The 19,005-nt window shown below is 48.5% G+C and overlaps 1 protein-coding gene across 2 annotated transcripts in view; it reads right to left on the bottom strand.

The window, feature by feature from the left end:
* Window positions 1-19,005, bottom strand: part of PLEKHG4 (pleckstrin homology and RhoGEF domain containing G4) — a 213,395-nt gene that overhangs the window by 55,118 nt on the left and 139,272 nt on the right. For both annotated transcript variants that reach the window (XM_074968423.1, XM_074968424.1), the window contains exons 11-12: window positions 4,624-4,762; window positions 3,188-3,310 (exon numbers count right to left, since the gene is read on the bottom strand). In XM_074968423.1, coding sequence (XP_074824524.1) covers window positions 3,188-3,310; window positions 4,624-4,762 — 262 coding nt within the window. The remainder of the gene's footprint in view (window positions 1-3,187; window positions 3,311-4,623; window positions 4,763-19,005) is intronic.

Genomic DNA, 19,005 nt, shown 5'->3' with positions numbered 1-19,005 from the left:
GGGATAAATGATTCAAGAAGGGTGGGGTAGGATCCTGAATGAGGTCCGGTACACCGTCCTGGGGCGTCCCTTCAAAAGTTTTGTTTGGAACCTACCGAGGGCTTAGAAGGACCCTGGGACTGGCCAGATTGGTGGTTGGAGGGTTTCCTCCTGCCACTGCGCCCCCATCTCCTATAGAAGTCCTGCCTCGGCCAAGGAGGAGGATAGGAGCGTTGAGGCTGCGGTTTAAATGGCTTCTGCTGGGTGGCCGGTGTGTGCATCCCCAGCGAACGCATTATGGCCCTTGAGTCTTTGAAGCCTCGAGTCAGTCTTGTCCGAAAACAGGCCCTCTCCATCAAAGGGGAGATTCCATTGTGTTTGCTGAAGCTCTGGTGATAAGCCAGAAGCCTGCAGCTAAGAGATGCGCCTCATTGCAATTCCTGAAGAGAGGGTCCGAGCGGCAGAGTCCGCAGTGTCCAATGAGGCCTGCAATGAGGTCCGCGTGACCGTTTTGCCCTCTTCTACCAGAGCGCCAAACTCTTCTCTGGACTCCAGAGGAACCAGCTCCTTGAACTTCATCATGGAGTTCCAAGAGTTAAAATTGTATCGGCTCAGGAGAGCCTGCTGGTTTGCGATCTGGAGCTGGAGCCCCCCCCGAGGGGTAGACCTTGCGCCCTAATAAATTGAGGAGCTTGGCCTCTTTTGACTTGGGCACTGGGGCTTGTTGACCATGTCGCTCCTTCTCATTCACTGAGGACACCACCAGTGAACAGGGCTGTGGGTGAGTGTACAAATAGTCATATCCCTTGGAGGGGACGAAATACTTCCGCTCCACCCCCTTAGCAGTCGGGGGAATAGAAGTGGGTGTTTGCCAGATTGTTCTGGCCGTGGTTTGAATGGTCCAGATAAGTGGTAAGGCCACCCTGGATGGAGCCTCTGCGTGATGGAGAGCGGTACCGGGACTGCAAACGGCGCCGGGATTGTGAGCAGCGTCGGGAGTGGGAACGACGCCGAGAGCGGGATCAGGGCCGCGGCTCAACTGACAGTGCCAGCGGGTGAATAAGAGACGGTTTGCCTCCGGATGGTGCCACTCGGACAGGTGCTGGTGCCTTGGACTGCTGAAGGGATGCCAACACTGTCATGGCAATCAGATCCCTTGCAGCCACAAAGGTATCTGGAGTAGATGGCAATTGGACCTCAACCGCGCTGCGAGTCGGGGAGTCCAGTCGCACCGGACTCAACGGCTCCGCTCTCGGTGCCAGAGTCAACGGTGCTGAGGCCGTCACCTGTGTCCCTGGGCGCTCTGCTGTGGGACGTGGCTCTGCTGGCAGATCCAGAAAGGGTGGTGCCTGCTGAGTTGGGCCAGCCTTTTCCGGTTTCAAGTGCCGCTTGTGGCCAGGCGAGTGAGATCGGTGCCAGACCGATGGGGTCGATTGCAGTGCCAGGGAACGTCAGTGCCGCGGTTCTCTATCAGAGTCCAACTGTGGTGCTGTTCCTGCTGCTGAAGCCAGGGCACTGCGCACCGAAGCGCTTGGTGTCGGGTCTTGTCGCGCCGCTGGAGGCTGAGGACTAAGAGACGCCTCCATAAGGAGCTGTCTTAAGCTAAAGTCCCGCTTCTTCTTAGTCCGGGGACAAAAGCTCTTGCAAACCCTGCACTTCTCCGCTTGGTGAGAGTCCCCCAGACACTTCAGGCAAGAGTTGTGGGGGTCGCCCGTTGGCATGGGCTTGGAGCAGGAGCCGCAGGGCTTAAAACCCGGAGCCTTGGGCATGAGCCCAAACAAAGTACGGGGAGAGGGGAAACCCCTTCCACTCCACTAATACAAACAACTATACAACTACAATTATAACTATTAAACACTATAACTAAACTTAACAAACTGTAGGAAGAACGCTAGGGAGAGTGGAGAGTAACAAAGCCACGCTCCACAGTTCCAACGACCGTCACGGGCGGTAAGAAGGAACTGAGGGGGTGCTGGGTCGGCTGGGGTATATATCCAGCACCATGAAGGCGCCACTCCAGGGGGCTCCACAGCCGACACACCGGGTGTTGCTAGGGTAAAAATTCTCCAACGGCCGTGCACGCAGCGAGCGCACACACCTAACTGGAATCGATATGAGCAAGCACTCGAAGAATAACCTCACTTGCTAAGCAAGGGGTGGGATGCCAAATCCTGGTGAAAGTCAGATGGGGTGGAGGCAGGTGTTCCTTCCTGGTGGCGTGAACTCTGCTTAACAAGTCCGGGACACCATTTGACCCACCCCTCTCCAGTATTTAAAGACAGAGCTGATCAGGCTCAGTGAGTGGCATATTGAAGGGACATTCGTTTGTTGGACTTTCACTTCGAAAGGTAGGACACTGAGGCAAAGGACACTGCCCAACGTACTGTTGGGTGGGTGGTTACTTAAGGCGTACATGCTTTTGAATCGGTGTTGCAGTATTTTCCCAAATTAATGCCAAGTTTCCTCTCACTTCAATAAAAAGTTTTCTTTTGTCATACACAGAGCCCGTGCTTGCGAGCAGGGAAGTACTGCCTCTAAGAGGCACCTGGGGTGGTGTTTAGTTTTCTCAGATTACTGGGTGGGGGCTCGAGCCAGTTCTGTTTTGTAATGTTAAGAGGACCCCTGGATATTGAACCCAGCCCTGGTTGCTGCTGAAACCACTTAGCAGAAGGGTTACAAACATATGGACAGCATGGAAAAAGTCCTGGAGAGAGTGATGGGCAAAGGAAAGGAATGGGGAGGTGGTGGGGGAGGCAGACACTGCTGGCAGTTTGGAGAGCGGACAGGGGAATGTGACAGGAGACATCATGAAGGCCCAGGTGGAGTTGTTCAGAGACACAGATGTGAATTACACAAAGTCTCCCTCTGAAACACATGTTCAATAAAATTCTCAGCCCACATAGGCAGAGACTAAGGCGGACTCCACAGCATTCCAGGAGGAATAGCACAATACCGTCAGTCTCTCTCGGAGCTACACACAAATGTGTTGGTGTCTCCAGTCATGTGTGTATGGATCACTCTGTTCAAGTCTAGGTCAGAGGTCGTTTAAGGCTGATCTATGGGATGTGCCCCCAGGGTGGTGTCAGCACACACTATGGAATCAGCCTGGCAGGCTACATTCGCCGCCTCCCCCACTATTGTGGTAGGCAGGGGTGTTCTTTCCCACCACGAACTCTTCTGCCCCTCTTCCCAATCGGAGAACACTTACACTGGCAACAAGATCAAATTCCCTGAACTGCTTTTGGGCTCGAAGCAGGAGCTCCAAAGAATCGTCCAGGTCAATCATTTCCTTTAGCTGCTTCCTGCCAACATTCTCGATCCAAGTGCTGACCTAGGAGAAAAAGGGGAAAGCAGTTGTATTATCTGTCAGTCAGTGCTGCTGTGCAAGGCAGGCCTTTGTATGGAAAGAGCAGGGAGCTTCTCTGGTGAGGTTGGTCATTTAATCACTGGAAAGAATGCATGAGCATTTCTCCCCACATCTCAGCATTTCGGCGTATGCCTCCTGCTTTACGCATGGACCTTTCCCACATTAGGTCCCCGGATAATTGCTAAGCTCTGCCGTTGCTCATAGGCCTTAGGCATAAGCAAAGTGAGCGGCTGCTTGAGGTCTGTGCTTCTGGGCAAACAGCAGTCGGATGAAACCTCTGCAACTCCTGGGCTGGTCCTATCTTCCCACTGCTCCTGCTGCCAACGCTCCATTTGCTGCCACATCTGCTGCCCACTCCAACTTCTGTCTGGCAGAAGGATGAGGAGCAACGGCTTTACCCTGAACACAGCAATGGAGCCCCACCTATGTGGTTCTCTGGGGCCCTATGATATCTGCTCTCTGTTTCCTGAACACAGCGCTCAATATAATCCCCAGTGTCCATGTTATTCCTAGCAGCTCCTCATCACAGGTCAATCACTGGCACTGGGCTCATCTCCTCAGGGATAGTCAGACTTTGTCAGCTGGGTAAGGATGTTGGTCTTCATCTGCCTTCCCTACAAACACACTCCCTAATCCCATTCCCATCCTGGGGCTGAGATGGCTCTGTTCGCTCTGAAGGGATGGAATGAGCCCCCCTCAGCCTCCTCTGACGTGGGGGAAGGGCTCCTCAGAGGTACCTCCAGATTTAGATTTAGTACAAATGTGGAACTGAATCTGCAGTGCATCATGGGAAACACCATGTGTTTGTGCTCCTGGCCAGGAGGCCTCTGCACTCTAAGGGACTAATCTGACTTCCATCAGTGTATATCAGAGGGAACCTCACTGACATTAATGGGGTTACACTGGATCAAACTGGTATGAAGGTCACATGCTTGGGGCTGGACTTTCAGAGGTGCTGAGCATACAGAGTACCCGCTGACTTGGTGCTCAGCACATCTGAAAATCTGGTCCCAAGTCTGTATGTCTCATCAGTACAGGATTGCCAGGTCACTGAATGCTATCAGGTGGGGTAGTGCCCGTCTCAACCTGGGCAGAAACTACTAAATGCCAAGTTGCTTATGGGGTGTTTTTGTGATGTGAAGGCATGTCCCTTTGGGACCCTTTTTGTGTTACTTCACTACCACCTGGTTCAAACCCTGACGTAAACTGGGATTAAATACCTTTGCGGGACATGCAGTTAAGGCTAATCACTACAACCAATGACAAACTGGCCTTACCTCCCTAAAACATTCTTCAGAAGTCTCGAATTCCATCACTAGCTCCAGCTCCTGGATGCGTTTGTTTGACAACATCACCAGTAGGTGGACACCCTCATCCACTCGGTTATAAAGCGTGCTAGCAGCATCCAGAGCATCTCTGAAAGGGAACACAAGTCCAGTCAGTGTGTTTCACATTCTTATTAATATTTCATACCTACTGGCAGCCCCTGAGGGTATGTCCACCCAGCAAAGAAAAACCCGTGGCTGGCCCGTGCCAGCCGACTTGGGCTCATGGGGCTCCAGCTGCAGGTCTGTGTAGACTTCTGGGCTCGGGCTGGAGACCGGACTCTAGGACCCTGCAAGGTGGGAGGGTCCCAGCTACTGGGTTTTCTTGGCTGTGTAGACATACCCTCAGCCACCCTTCATCCAGAAGTTTTTTGTCATGCAAGAACAAAGTACATCACAATATATATTAGAGAACAGCGGGGCACTTCCACTGTTTCAGCTTACACTACGAGCATTCCAATACTCATTTAGATTTTGTGCACATGTGGAACTGAATCCAATGCCTTACTGAAATCCAGGTAAGTTATATCTATTGCATTTTTTTGTCTAAAAAATCAGTTATCTTATGAAAGAAAGAGATCAGGTTGGTCTGGCACAATCTATCTTTTGTGAAACCATGTGTTTTACCCCAGTTCCCTTTTACCTCTATACCCTTAACTACTTTCTCTTTCAAAATTTGTTCTAAAACCTTGCATACAACTGAGGTCAAACTAACAGGCTAGATCACTTTTTTTCTTTTCTTAAAAACAGGTACTGTACTAACAACCTTTCAGCCACAGGGTATGGGCCCCGAGTTTACAGATTCATTAAAAATCCTTGCTATTGGATTTGCAATTTCATGTGCCGATTCCATTAATATTCCTGGATGAAGATTATCCAGGTCTTCTGGATTTAGTCCCATTAAGCTGTTCGAGTCTGACTTTAACCTCAGATGTAGTAATTTCTATTTCCATATACTCATTTCCATTCGCTACCCTGCCACTATCCCTAAGATCCTCATTACCCTTATTAAAACCTGAGGCAAAGTATTCATTTATGTGTTGGGCCATGCCTAGATTATCTGTAATCTTCACCCCATCCTTTGTGCTTAGCAGTTCCACTTCTTCTTTCCTTGTTTTCTTTTTATTTATATGGCTACAGAACCTTTAACTACAGGTTTTAATTTCCTTTCCAAGGTTCAACTGTGCTTGGCTTTTGGCAGTTCTCACTTTTTCCCTACACTTTCTGACCTCCAAGATGTAGCTTTCTTTACTGATCTATCCCATCTTCCATTCCTTGTCGGCTTTCTGCTTTCTCTTAATAACCCGTTTGAGATGCTTGCTCATCCAACATGGTCTGCAAGCCTTCCCTAGCACTTTTTTCCCCCTTGCTTGGGATGCAGGCTTCAGAGAGCTTCTGCAATTTTGACTTAAAGTCATTCCAAGCCTCCTTCACATTCAGATCCTTGAGTTCTTCAGACCAGTCCACTTCCCTAACTAATTCCTCTTCTATAGGGCGCTTAATCAGGGAAGCCCCATCCCTTAATCAGGGCTCTGCTGTAATTGATGCTGGAGCCTGAATATCAGTGGGTTCCTGTCTGCTTGCGACATCCTCACCAGAAACAGAGGTTCTGGAGCTCTGCTAGAGATTGTAGAGGACCCGCATGTCAGGATCAAAGCTCAGTCTTCCCTAGCTACAGAGGCTCAGTTGGGAAACCCTTGTGTTTTAGCTAGTGTGTGGTGTAACTGAATCGCTCAGATTTATTTATTGAACTATAGTTATAAAGAAGGGAAAGACTTGGAGCAGAAAAGTGATATCTATCACCCCTTACAAGAAAATACTAGGGTACCCTTCAGTGACACGGCCAAGCACTGTCACTGTAGTCTGGTCTCACAAGGGATGCAAATGGTTACTTTGGGTCAGACGTACATGCCCTGGTACGGTTAGTACCTACCCATCTATTTTACAGATGCTTCAGAACATTTTTTTAACTTGGTATTAGGGCTATAATTTTTATCCTACTAAGGCCAAGTGTCTTAGTCACATGAGTCCAAGTGCACCCCCGAGCACAGAGGAGTCATAAAACACTCTAAAAATGATCTCATTTTCTTTCCATAACGCTGCCACAATTTTAAGAGCAGCTATATCTCGGGATATTCCAGGGCTAAGAGTGAGCGTGCTGCCCCTGCTGGAAAACTGGGAGTCTCCACTCCCCAACAGGATAAAGCTTCCTCCTCCAGCCGTGTGGGGTTGCAAGCAATCAGACCTTGTTGCTGGTTCAGGACTGAATATTGCCCATCCTGGGGCTTGGGCAGGAGTAATTACTTTTTTTGGGGGGGGGGGGTGGCGGGAAGATTCCATATTTGGAGGAAAAGCAGGGACTGTTCTCTAAAACAAAACGAGTGGTGGCTATTTGAGCTGCTCGGTTGCTCAGAATGTTAGGGTAACCGGGAGTGGGAGGGGGGAGGAGGAATAATGGGCAGAGTGCAGGTGAAACATCCAAAGTGTATGATACATTTTATTCGTCACTTGTCCCAGAATCCATCCCGTGATATCAGCTCCACATTTCTAGTATGTCTACGCATATACTGACACTTTGTTAAACTTCCTGGATTAAAAAGGCACAACAAGGAAAAATTTTCAAAAACATCTAAGTGACTTAGGAGTCTAAGAAAGGGTGTAATCCTGATGTTTTAAGAGCAGGTACTCCATCCCCACCAGCCCCCCCGCTGCCATAGCCCTGCCTTGATAGTGTGCCCCCCTCTCCTCCCTGTCCCTGCATTTTCAAAAGAGATTTAGGGCCCAGATTTTGAAAAGGTTTTAGATACCTAAAGATACAGATACACACCTAGTGGTATTTTCAAGAGTGTTTGGGCTCCTGACTCCACTTGCCTATCTGCATCTTTAGCACAGAAATCTCTTTAAAAATCTGGCCCTTAACAGCCTAACTCTCAGGCTCCTAAGTGACTTAGGAGCTTTTGAAATGGGTACCCCTAAGAAGTAAGTTATTAACATGGATCCTCAGCAGTCCAGGACCCAAGTACATCGCTACCATAAATTACAGCACTTTTGTCTATGAAATGCAGCTGAATGTTGGTACTTAATGGCAATCATCCTGCAATTTTCTATTTAGTACCTAGCTGGCATGAGGCTGTGTGATAGCGCTGAACAACTAACTCTGCACAGTACAGCTCCATAGAAAAACTTAGAATCATAGAATATCAGAGTTGGAAGGGACCTCAGGAGGTCATCTAGTCCAACCCCCTGCTCAAAGCAGGATAAATCCCCAACTAAATCATCCCAGCTAGGGCTTTCTCAAGCCTGACCTTAAAAATATCTAAGGAAGGAGATTCCACCACCTCCCTAGGTAATGCATTCCAGTGTTTCAACACCTTCCTAGTGAAAAAGTTTTTCCTAATAGCCAACCTAAACCTCCCCCACTGCAACTTGAGACCATTACTCCTTGTTCTGTCATCTGCTACCACTGAGAACAGTCTAGATCCATCCTCTTTGGAACCCCCTTTCAGGTAGTTGAAAGCAGCTATCAAATCCCCCCTCATTTTTCTCTTCCGCAGACTAAACAATCCCAGTTCCCTCAGCCTCTCCTCATAAGTCATGTGTTCCAGTCCCCTAATCATTTTTGTTGTCCTCCGCTGGACTCCTTCCAATTTTTCCACATCCTTCTTGTAGTGTGGGGCCCAAAACTGGACACAGTACTCCAGATGAGGCCTCACCAATGTCGAATGAATAGAGGGGAACGATCACGTTCCTCGATCTGCTGGCAATGCCCCTACTTATACATCCCAAAATGCCATTGGCCTTCTTGGCAACAAGGGCATGCTGTTGACTCATATCCAGCTTCTCGTCCACTGTAACCCCTAGGTCCTTTTCTGCAGAACTGCTGCCTAGCCATTCGGTCCCTAGTCTGTAGCGGTACATGGGATTCTTCCGTCCTAAGTGCAGGACTCTGCACTTGTCCTTGTTGAACCTCATCAGATTTCTTTTGGCCCAATCCTCTAATTTCTCTAGGGCCCTCTATATCCTATCCCTACCCTCCAGTGTATCTACCCCTCCTCCCAGTTTAGTGTCATCTGCAAACTTGCTGAGGGTGCAATCCACACCATCCTCCAGATCATTTATGAAGATATTGAACAAAACCGGCCTGAGGACGGAGGCTTGGGGCACTCCACTTGATACCGGCTGCCAACTAGACATGGAGCCATTGATCACTACCCGTTGAGCCCGACAATCTAGCCAACTTTCTATCCACCTTATAGTCCATTCATCCAGCCCATACTTCTTTAACTTACTGGCAAGAATACTGTGGGAGACCGTGTCAAAGCTTTGCTAAAGTCAAGGAACAACACGTCCACTGCTTTCCCCTCATCCACAGAGCCAGTTATGTCGTCATAGAAGGCAATTAGATTAGTCAGGCATGACTTTCCCTTGGTGAATCCATGCTGACTGTTCCTGATCACTTTCCTCTCCTCTAAGTGCTTCAGAATTGATTCCTTGAGGACCTGCTCCATGATTTTTCCAGGGACTGAGGTGAGGCTGACTGGTCTGTAGTTCCCCGGATCCTGCTTCTTCCCTTTTTTAAAGATGGGCAAAGAGATGCCAGATGCGCAGCAGCCAATTTGTAAACCTCAGTCTCTTCGGGCACTTGTAACTTTGTTTTTTCTCTTCAAAATACCACCAAACTGAATGGATTCCTTGATAGAGCAGTCAAGAGCAAAATCACTCCCAGACTGACATCTGGTACACTAGAGTTGAAAGGAGATGGGGTTTTGACAGCAACACTGCAAACTCTGACGAAAAGATGTTAAAGGGAAATGCTGGTACTGCCTTCCACAGACCCTGAATAAAACCGGGTGACTGTATACATGCTGTCTCCCAACTCTCCTGGTAGGCAGCAAAAAAATCAATGGAGGAAAAATTGGAGACTAGCATTGCTATTGGACAGAGTTAAGATTATTTAGGTGCATTAACAGTGCTTTTCCATATTTACAAATGTTGGGGCTCCTTTTAAGTTTAATCTTAACTCTGAATTTCCTGGGATTTTAATGCTTGTTATTATAACTAGAACATTTGTGTAAGTTAGTTTTTACCTTTTAACTCCCTAATATGTGCAAAACAGATCTGACTCTCTGGTTTAATATTGTGTAGAAAAGATGGCTTCTGCCTTGTTAACATAAAAAGTAAAAAAATGGTGGTTAAAGTCTTTAATTGACTTCACTAGTGCCCTGTGCAACTCTCCCAATGAAAAGCAGGGGGCTGTCTGAAAACACTGAGAAATCTCATCGAGAACCAAAGCTCAGATTTGCTTGAATCAGTCAAAGTTTCCCCTGCCCACGTTAGTGTGGTAGACAGCCTTTCATTGCATTCTTTCAGGGTCAAATCATTCACATTAAAATTGCAATACTGCAGATTCAATATAATTTATAACAAAAATGAGTAGCTTGATGTCAGCTTATATTTCTCTGAATCCTGTTTTCATTGGGCAATTATCGTTTGTGTGGAAAAGGTTCCAAGAGTCTTTAACGGTTTTCTGGTTCAGTGCCAGTCCTGTTGTATAATTCTAGGGTAATTTTAGACCTATAATTCAAGACTTTTTTCACTGCATTTTTTTCTGAAGACTCCTCTCCCAAAGCTAGAATCGGACTGTCATGGGGCACTCTCACTGCCAGATAGTGCCTCCTCCGGCCGTTCTGGGGATTAGCTCCGCAAGGTCGATGTCCCTTCCCGCGGTTGGACACCATCTTTCTGTCTCTCTCTCTCTCGGTCTGCAGCCCCTCTCTTGCTCCCTGAGCTGCTGCTGCCTCTTTGTGACTCAGCCTCCAGCCAGGTCACTACATGGTCTCCCCTTTTGGGGGGTACCAAAGTCTTTCTCCAGCAATCCTAGGCAGTCTTCCCATTCACTGCCTCAGGTGCTACTCCCTCAATATCAGGGAGGAGAACCCAGGCCCACTCTCTACTCTGGGTTCCAGCTCAGGGGTCCTCACTTCAGCAGCCAACGTCTGCCCTCCCCCACCCCTTGTTGCTTTTCCCCTGAGCCTTTCCTACCTTTCTAGCTCTCCCCCTGCTCTGGGGTGGCCAGCCGAGACTCCCTCCTCCCAGGGAGTAGTTGTAGGCTACCTAGCTCCATAGCCCCCCAACACCTCCCTTCTCCCAGGGAGTGACTGCAGACTACGTCCCTGCAGCGCCCCCCTTTGCTGCTCTCAGCTCCTTGGGCTTTAGGCAGGACCCTCCTGTTCCAGTCCAACTGAGCCTTGTCTAATTCATTCCTGTTCCCTGGCTCCTCGTCCAGGTGCAGTCTGAGGGGTTCATTGGCCCCCTCAGCCACCTTAATCCCTTCAAGACTTGTGTGGGGGTGGACACCCCCATCACATGGAGATTTAGGGATTCACTTTCCAGACAGGGTTGTGTGTAAGAACACGGCCCCAGGAGAGGACCCAGTGGGCTGCCAAAACCAGGTGCCTGTGTCTCGTGCCTGTAGACCGAGGTGAAGAGCAACTGGAGTACAGATTTCTAAAAGTAGCAGAAGAGTGGCCAAGGCCCCCAACAAGTGCTGTGACAAAGGCACCCGCATCAAGAACTCTTCTGGGTGTATCCAACGCTGCCCAGCACGGGGCAGTGTGCTGACTCTCATGGACCTAGAGATTCCACAGCTCTAGGGCTCCAAGGCCACTGGCACAAGGCCACCGTTGCAGTAGACCAAGACGCAGATCACCAGTGAAACAGTCTCCTGGGACATGATGTCAGTCAGTAGGTCCCGTGGTGTTCCAGGATCCATGGCCTTCCTTCTCTCAGCCTTGTGACCAGCACACATACAGAGAGAATTAGAACTGTCCCTGGAAGTCTGTGTGAGGAGTCTCCCCGATTCCCCTCAGAACTGTGCAGTGGACCACAGGGCGGGGCAGGAATGGGGTTATTAAAACATCCCAGAAACTCCGATCAAGTTCACTACTTCACACCCCAAATACAAGAGCAGAAAACAGACTGTCTGGAAAATCAGCTTCCTAGCAGACAGTGTAAGGCTTGCTAAGCACAGACCAGGGGCAGAGTTGCCACTCCAAGTCATTATCTGCACAGAGTCAGGGCATCCCATGACGTTGCAGGGCTGCCAGTTTGATATCACTTGAGATGAATATTTGTGTACATTTCTGAAAAGATCAAAGGAAAGGAGACTTGAGAAAGCACAGCTTGATTAAAAATAACCAGCCTGGATTCAGCAAAGAGAAACCATGCTTAATTAACTGATGGGAGTTCTCCGAGACTTGGGCTGGGATGTAGTTAGACAAGATGAAGAGCATGTCTACTTAGCCATTCAGCAAGGCCTTGTCAGAGTTCAGCCCAGAGGACTGTGTCTACAGTGCAGTTATGAAAACTAATAAAAGGTCAGGAAACAAAGGACAAATGCAATATTTTCAAGCTAGCAAGAGAGGTGACTTGAAGGTTGTCCTTTACAAGCAACTCCTGTCTCAGACCTGACAAACTCACTATGCCTAATATACTGCTCTCATGGTATTTATCCATAAAGGATAGCATGTGGGGTCTCTACTGAAAGCTTGTAATGTATTAATATTCATAATTGTTGCGAGATGTGCGTATAAGTAATATTTAAGGAGTAATGTGACAATACTGAAAATGACACCTAATAGGCTTGAAGTACAAGTTAGTCATCAGGGAAATACATGTGTCGGTGATGACCATTCAAGCAGGAGGGAGTTGCCACTCTTCCCTGGTTAGGCAGTAACGCAAGGCTCAGTTGTCTACCCTTGCCCCATCACAGAACTATCAATGGAAAACCATGAAAGACAACTGAAACCACTGGGAGGTAAAAAGAGAACATTATAACAGACAGGGGACTGCAGGTCTTTGAATAGAGACAAAAGCTTGACTCAGTATCTCACAGGGTGGGGAGAGGCGTCTGGTGGAGCAGAGGTGTTTCATGAAAGACTGGATCCTGATTCCTGGGAAGCCAGCCAGCTCTGCAACAGACTGAACTTTGGGAGGGGGGAAACCTTTTATATTAGCTAGAAAAGTTATAGGACCTATGATAGGAAAGGTAACCATTAATAAGTGTTGCCCCTAGATCAAGTTTTATCATTTGGTTTTGTATGTAACCATTTGTTTCCATGACTCACTCTTGTTTCTAGTGGAATCTCTGTTCTTTCTTAAATAAACCTTCTTTTGTTTTATTGTAAGTGCTCACAGCTGCCGTGTGGTTTACAGGAGTGGTGATTTAAGGTAAAGCTGATACATGGGGGCACAGGCTCCTATGCAGGCAGAGGACCTGGGGTCTCGGTGAGTAGCCGGTGCCTGGATGTCAGAGAGGAATGATTCAAGGGGACGTGGGAAGTGGGGTGCACCTCTTGTTAACCTGCAGGGCAAAGGCAGGGCTGGCACAGTGTGAGTGGCTGAGGGCGTAAGGCGCTAACGCTCAGCTAGCGTGGGCAGCACTCTCTCTCTCACTAGAGGAGGAGGGTAACAAGGTGACGCCGTCCTGGGCACCCCAAGAACGGTCACAAACACCTTTAAATGGGAAGGCCAGAGGGAAAGGGCTTCTCTCCACATCCACGCACAACGTAGGAGACTCTGAGGGGGGGTGAAGTGGCCCATTCGTGTCAATGCGATAGTCTCACTGAATGAGAACAGCCCCTGGAAATGATACAACCTGAAACAAGAGCTCTGAGCCATATGAACCAATCCATTCCTCTCAGTAGGTGTTCCCATGCCCCCCAACTGCCTTAGACCCTGCATGATGTCCTGCATGCGGGATAGGTGTGAAGCATACCGGTTCTCCGCTCCCCACTCAAAGGGGCAGGCCTTCCCAGAACCTCACGCACATGGGGGCAGAGAAGGGGCCTGAGACGCTCCTAAAAGGGCAAGCCCCCTAGATCCTGGCTCACTTGAAATGTTGGGCGGGAGGGGTCCTAAGGATGCCAACAGTCCTTTATTAGAAGGGACATCCCTTATTCCTTCATGGCTGTACAACAAGATCAGGAGCAGCAGGAACTACCCCAGTGAACTTAGGTGAGTACTGCTCATTAATTATGATTGATTAGGATAATATTAAAATAAAATATCAGGAAGAGAGGGGAGGGGGGGTGCTAAGAACCCAGTCCCTTATTTTTGAAATACAGTGTTGGTAACCATAGGTCCAACTCCTGTAGATGGGCATGAGCCCCCAGATTCTCCCCCCACACCACACACACACGGGAGCAAGAGGGACTCTGGCACTCCCAGATGGGCAAGGACCACATATACCAGACCACATGAGGGGGGCAGGGAGGGGGCTCAGACCCCCGTAGAGGGGCAAAAGCACCCCAGATCTGGGCACATGCAGAATGTGGAACTGACAGGTGCCCCTGTCCCTATTCTCCCCAGGCCTCCTGAAACTCACCCACATACCTGCCGTTCACTTTCCCACCCCTCCACCCTCTAACTCCCAAACCTCCCTCACCTTAGCCCCCGAACCATGCCCCCTCCCCTACCACCCATCCCCATTTATCCCCTCCCCATAACCCCACGCCTCTTGCTGTAGCCCCAAACCTCTAGACCCCCACTCCTGCATACCCAATCACCCCTTCCCTCCCAGGAACCATTCACATCTCTACATTTTTTTTACCCAAAGACTTTGAGAGGTCCAGAGGGGTTGAGGTTCACTGGAAAAGCTGGAGAGTGCAGGGGGGTGGTGTGCAGTGTTGGGGGGCACTGGCAGAGCTGTGAGGTGCGGGGGGTTGTGGTGCACTGGCAGAGCTAGGGCAGCATAGGATGAGCTGGGGGTGTCATGCCTCCCTTGCCTGAATCTCCACTCTCTCTCAGCTCCCAGACCATCCATCCCCATATAGCCCACTCCCCATAACTCCCCTCCACTCCCTACAGCTCAAAACCCCTCTTCACACACTCCTCTGCCCCCAATGCCCCTCCCCTACAAGGAAGCATTCACATGTCTAACTTCCCCCCTCAAATATTTTGATTACTTTCCCCCCAAAATAAAACTGCCACCCATGACTCACAAACTCTAGCCAGTCACTCAGTCCAAAACGCCTTTTGTCTTAGGTGGGCGCTTATGATTAACTGACCCTTAGTTAGGTTAAGTGAGGGTGAGTTTGCAGCCATTACTCTCAAGGCATTTCGTGTGGCTCATCCAGTGATTGGTACCTCACAGTTTAACAGCACAAGGCAGCAGAAGGAAACAGTGTTTGGGGGGATGCTGTTATAATACCCACTGGCCAGACTCAGATTGATTTTGAAGTCTCAATGAGATCAACAAAAGAAGCTAAACTGGAATAAAACTGGATAATAAAATCTACTTATACGGATAATTGTACTTCATGTTTGTAAGTGGCCTTACAAGCACTGCCTCGTATGAGAAGACCAGTATCTAGCTCTGCATTCATATTAACTGTTAATTTATTTGCATTTAGCATTGTGTTATCCAGCTGGTTTGTGTTCTCCGAGTAAGAATTACTCCTCCTTTAAAAGACTCAGCACAACACACAGATCTATGGGGGCAATCCTCATTTATAAACCACGTTCCCCAATTTTGCACACACTCCACATACCCTCTTCTAGACAATCCATTCCTTTACACTACATATAGCGACTATGGCTATACCATTAAATCTGTACCAACGTTAGAATAGTTCCCCCAAGAAGAGCTGAGTGCTCCCAACTCATCCATATGAACAGCCAGGCCTGTGGGAAGAAGCAGGCTGACCCAGAAGCAACCAGGTAGCAGAGCTGGTGTCTAACATAGACAACACAGGATTATTTTTTCCCTAATATTTTTAAAAAGTCAGGATTTGCAGCATGTAACTAAGCACCCCACACAAACCCGGCACACTGCAAATACCGAACAAAAATTAGCCAGAACCTTGAATTCTTCCCCATATAACACGGTCACTGACTCACTGGGCACTTGCTCATGCAAAGGTCTAATTCAGTAAATAGCAGCAGCGGCGGCAGCTTCTCTTGGCTACAAGTGGGATTCAGCAGCTTGCCCTTCCTGTCACTGTAAATCCCGCTGTGTGCGCTATTTTCCATTTATGGGAATTTTGTCCCATGGGAGAAAGCCACCTTTCAGGACCGTGAAGCACTGCCTACCTTCACTACAGCACTGGGGATCCAAGGAGACACCTCAAGGAGCAACCAAAACTTACCTAAAAAGGCCTTGAACGCCTCTGCCTGTCTTTGAGAAGCTCAGGAACTGCTACTGCAGTCTCCATAACACACCTGTGGAATGTGCTCAGTACGAGAACGGCTGTGCACTCCTTTATGTACAGAGCAACAGGGTTTGTGTAACTGTGAAGTGAGTGCTTTTCACCAGGCTCAAACCACCACGTAAACACAAAGAACAGGCTGGACTCTCCGAAAACAACAGCCTGGAGCGAAGGTATGTGTCTAGATAGAAATGTCGCTGTGTGCGTCTTTGCATTTTGCCCTAGACCTCACACAAATGGATGAAAACATGGAGCAATTACCTGCTCACCGGGGAGAGATCAGAATACATTCTTTCCAGAGAAATTGACAAAATATAACATGACCTCCCTTCATAGATTCTAAGGCCAGAAGGGACCAGTATGTAATAATAATGGTCAAATCCTGAGGTCCTTAACCAGATTTGCAGAATGACTGAGGCCACGTATACCCAACAAACTTTGGTTGACGCAAGTTACGTAGGTATAAAACTGTCACAGTTAGGGTATCGCTTGTGCGCCGGCATATCTGGCTGCTTGCGTTGGTGCTACACATACTCACCAGGAGAGTCTGTGCTTTTGCAAAGTGAAGTGCACTGTGGGTAGGCGTCCCAGTGGGCCACACGCCACCCTCCAGTGCAATGCCTTCTGGGGAATTTTTGCAATGCATTGTGGGGCACACGCGCTGCACAGGGGTCAAGTTCCCATCGTGCAATTTTCTCCATCCCTAGCTCGGCATTTTCACAAGTTCTTTTTTCAGTCCCACAATCCTGTGCAGCACTTTTTGCTGTCCACCATCCGACAGAAGCCTGGAGTCTCCACGGTTCTGCACGGTTATCGTGAACGTTTCAGAGACACGGGAAGAACCACAGCAAAGAGGGGCAGGACGATTTCTTTGAGGACAGATTGCTAAAGTAATAGCAAAAAACAACTCAAGGTTGTTGGTGGTGTTCACGGAGCAGCTGCAGACAGTGGAGCGCTGCTTCGGAGAAACGAGCGCTGACTGGGAGCATTGGCTCTGCAGTGCTGCACGTATAGCCACGGCCTTACTCAGAGTCTTCGATGACGAGGAGCTAGAACCCTGAATGCCAAGAAGTGTGGATTCTGGCAAACTCACAGGGGTCAGAGCTCTCTCGGGCCTCAGTCTTCAATGGCAACCATTTATGGGCAGTCAACAACACAATTCAGCTGATCTCAGCCACCATACTGCTGCATAGGCAGAGAGGAGAGGAGGTTTCCGAATTACTGAAGTTCCAAACCACATAATGTCTTTATAAAATAAAACCAACATGCTGAAACTGCACATGGAGCACAAGAGGTACAATCCCTTTGACCATCTTAAATATCTCCTCTCCCTCCTTGGCACTAGCGCCATTTACACACCTATTTCCTAGATTTTCAGAACAAGGGACCACTCCTTTGACCTCCTGCGTAGCGCACACCATGAAACATGGTTGAGTAAGGCATCTCTAGGCTATATCGTTTCGAAAGACATTCAGTGGTGATTTAAACACTTCCAGTGATGAATACACCATGTTCCTTGGTGAGTTGTCCCAATGGTTAATTACACCTCCCTGGAAAAGGAGAGTCTCATCTGAAGTTTGAATTTGTCTAACTTCAGCTTCCAGCCACTAGCTCCCATTCTGCCTTTGTCTGCTAGATTAAAGAGGCCTCTTGCTATCAGAAATCTTCTCCCCATGTAGGGGTTGATGGACTTTGATCAAATCACCTCTTATCCTTCTCTTTGATAAACTATACACATTCAGCTCCTTAAGTGACTCACTCTCAGGCAGATTTTCCAGATCTCAAATTCGCGTCGCTTTTCCCTGAACCCCCTCCAATTTCTCAACATTTTTTTGAAGGGTGGACACCAGAACTGGACCCAGTCTCCAGTAATGGTCTCACCAGCATTACAGGTAAAGGTAACACTGCCTCACTGCTGGGCAAGGCACTTGTAGTTAGGGTTAGGGTTCCTACGGGTAGGGCTCCCCGCCCTAGTGCTATGCTTCCTATGGGTAAGGCATTTAGAGTTAGGTTTCCTATGTCCAGGGCCCCTGGACTTAGAGTTAGGGTTCCTATAGGTAGGGCTCCCCACCCTAAGGTTAGCGTTCCTATGGGTAGGGAACATGGATTTAGGGTTAGGGTTCCTATGGGTAGGGCTTCCCGCTCTCAGGTTAGGGATCCCATGGGTGGGGCACTTGGAGTTTGGGCTAGGTTTCCTATCGGTATGGCTCCCCGCCCTAGGGGTATGGTTCCTATGAGCATGTCAGTTGGATTTAGGGTTAGGGTTCTATGAGAAGAGTTCTTGAAGTTAGGGATAGGATTCCTAAGCATAGGGCTCCCCCCTAGGATTAGTGGTGCTAAGAGTAGGGCAACTGGAGTTAGAGTTAGGGTTCCTATGGGTAGGGCTCCCCACCCTAGGGTTAGGGTTCCTATGGATATGGCTCCCCACACATTGATTGGGGTTCTTCTGGGAAGGGCTTCCTGTCCTAGGGTTAGGGTTCCTATGAGAAGGGTTCTTGGAGTTAGGGTTAGGATTTTTATGAATAGGTCTCCCCACCCTAGGGTTAGGGTTCCTATGGGCAGGGAACATGGATTTAAAATTAGGGTTCCTATAGGTAGGGTACGTGGAGTTAGTGTTCCTATTGGTAGGCCTTCCCGCCTTAAGGTTAGGGTTCCTATGCCTAGAGGACTGGGAGTTAGAATTAGGATTCTTATGGGTAGGGCACTTGGAGTTCGGGTTATTGTCCCTATGGGTCAGGGGGAGGAGCTAATCTCACTCTGGCTGGTCATATACAAATTAAGGATTGTATGGTTCACAAGAGATGCCCATTTACAATCCTAACAAGATCCCAACCAACAGATGCTAGGGGCTGGAGGAAAAAACAAAAACAGCGGGAGTTACCTTTTTTTGGAGTAAGACAATATATTCTGAAACTATATCTTGGGTACAGATGAAGCTTCAGGTATTCAAGAGAAATATCCAACATAACAAGAGAGACAAGGTGGGTGAGGTAATATCTTCTGTTGGACCATCTTCTGCTGGTGAGAGAGACAAGCTCTTGAGCTACACAGAGCTCTTCTTTAGGTCTAATCTGACGTTGGTCTAATAGAAGATATTACCTCACCCATCTTGTCTCTCTAATATCCT

The sequence above is a fragment of the Natator depressus genome, chromosome 12 (genome assembly GCF_965152275.1).
Source record: "Natator depressus isolate rNatDep1 chromosome 12, rNatDep2.hap1, whole genome shotgun sequence".
NCBI lineage: Eukaryota > Metazoa > Chordata > Testudines > Cheloniidae > Natator > Natator depressus.
This window is presented reverse-complemented; position numbering and strand designations above follow the sequence as displayed.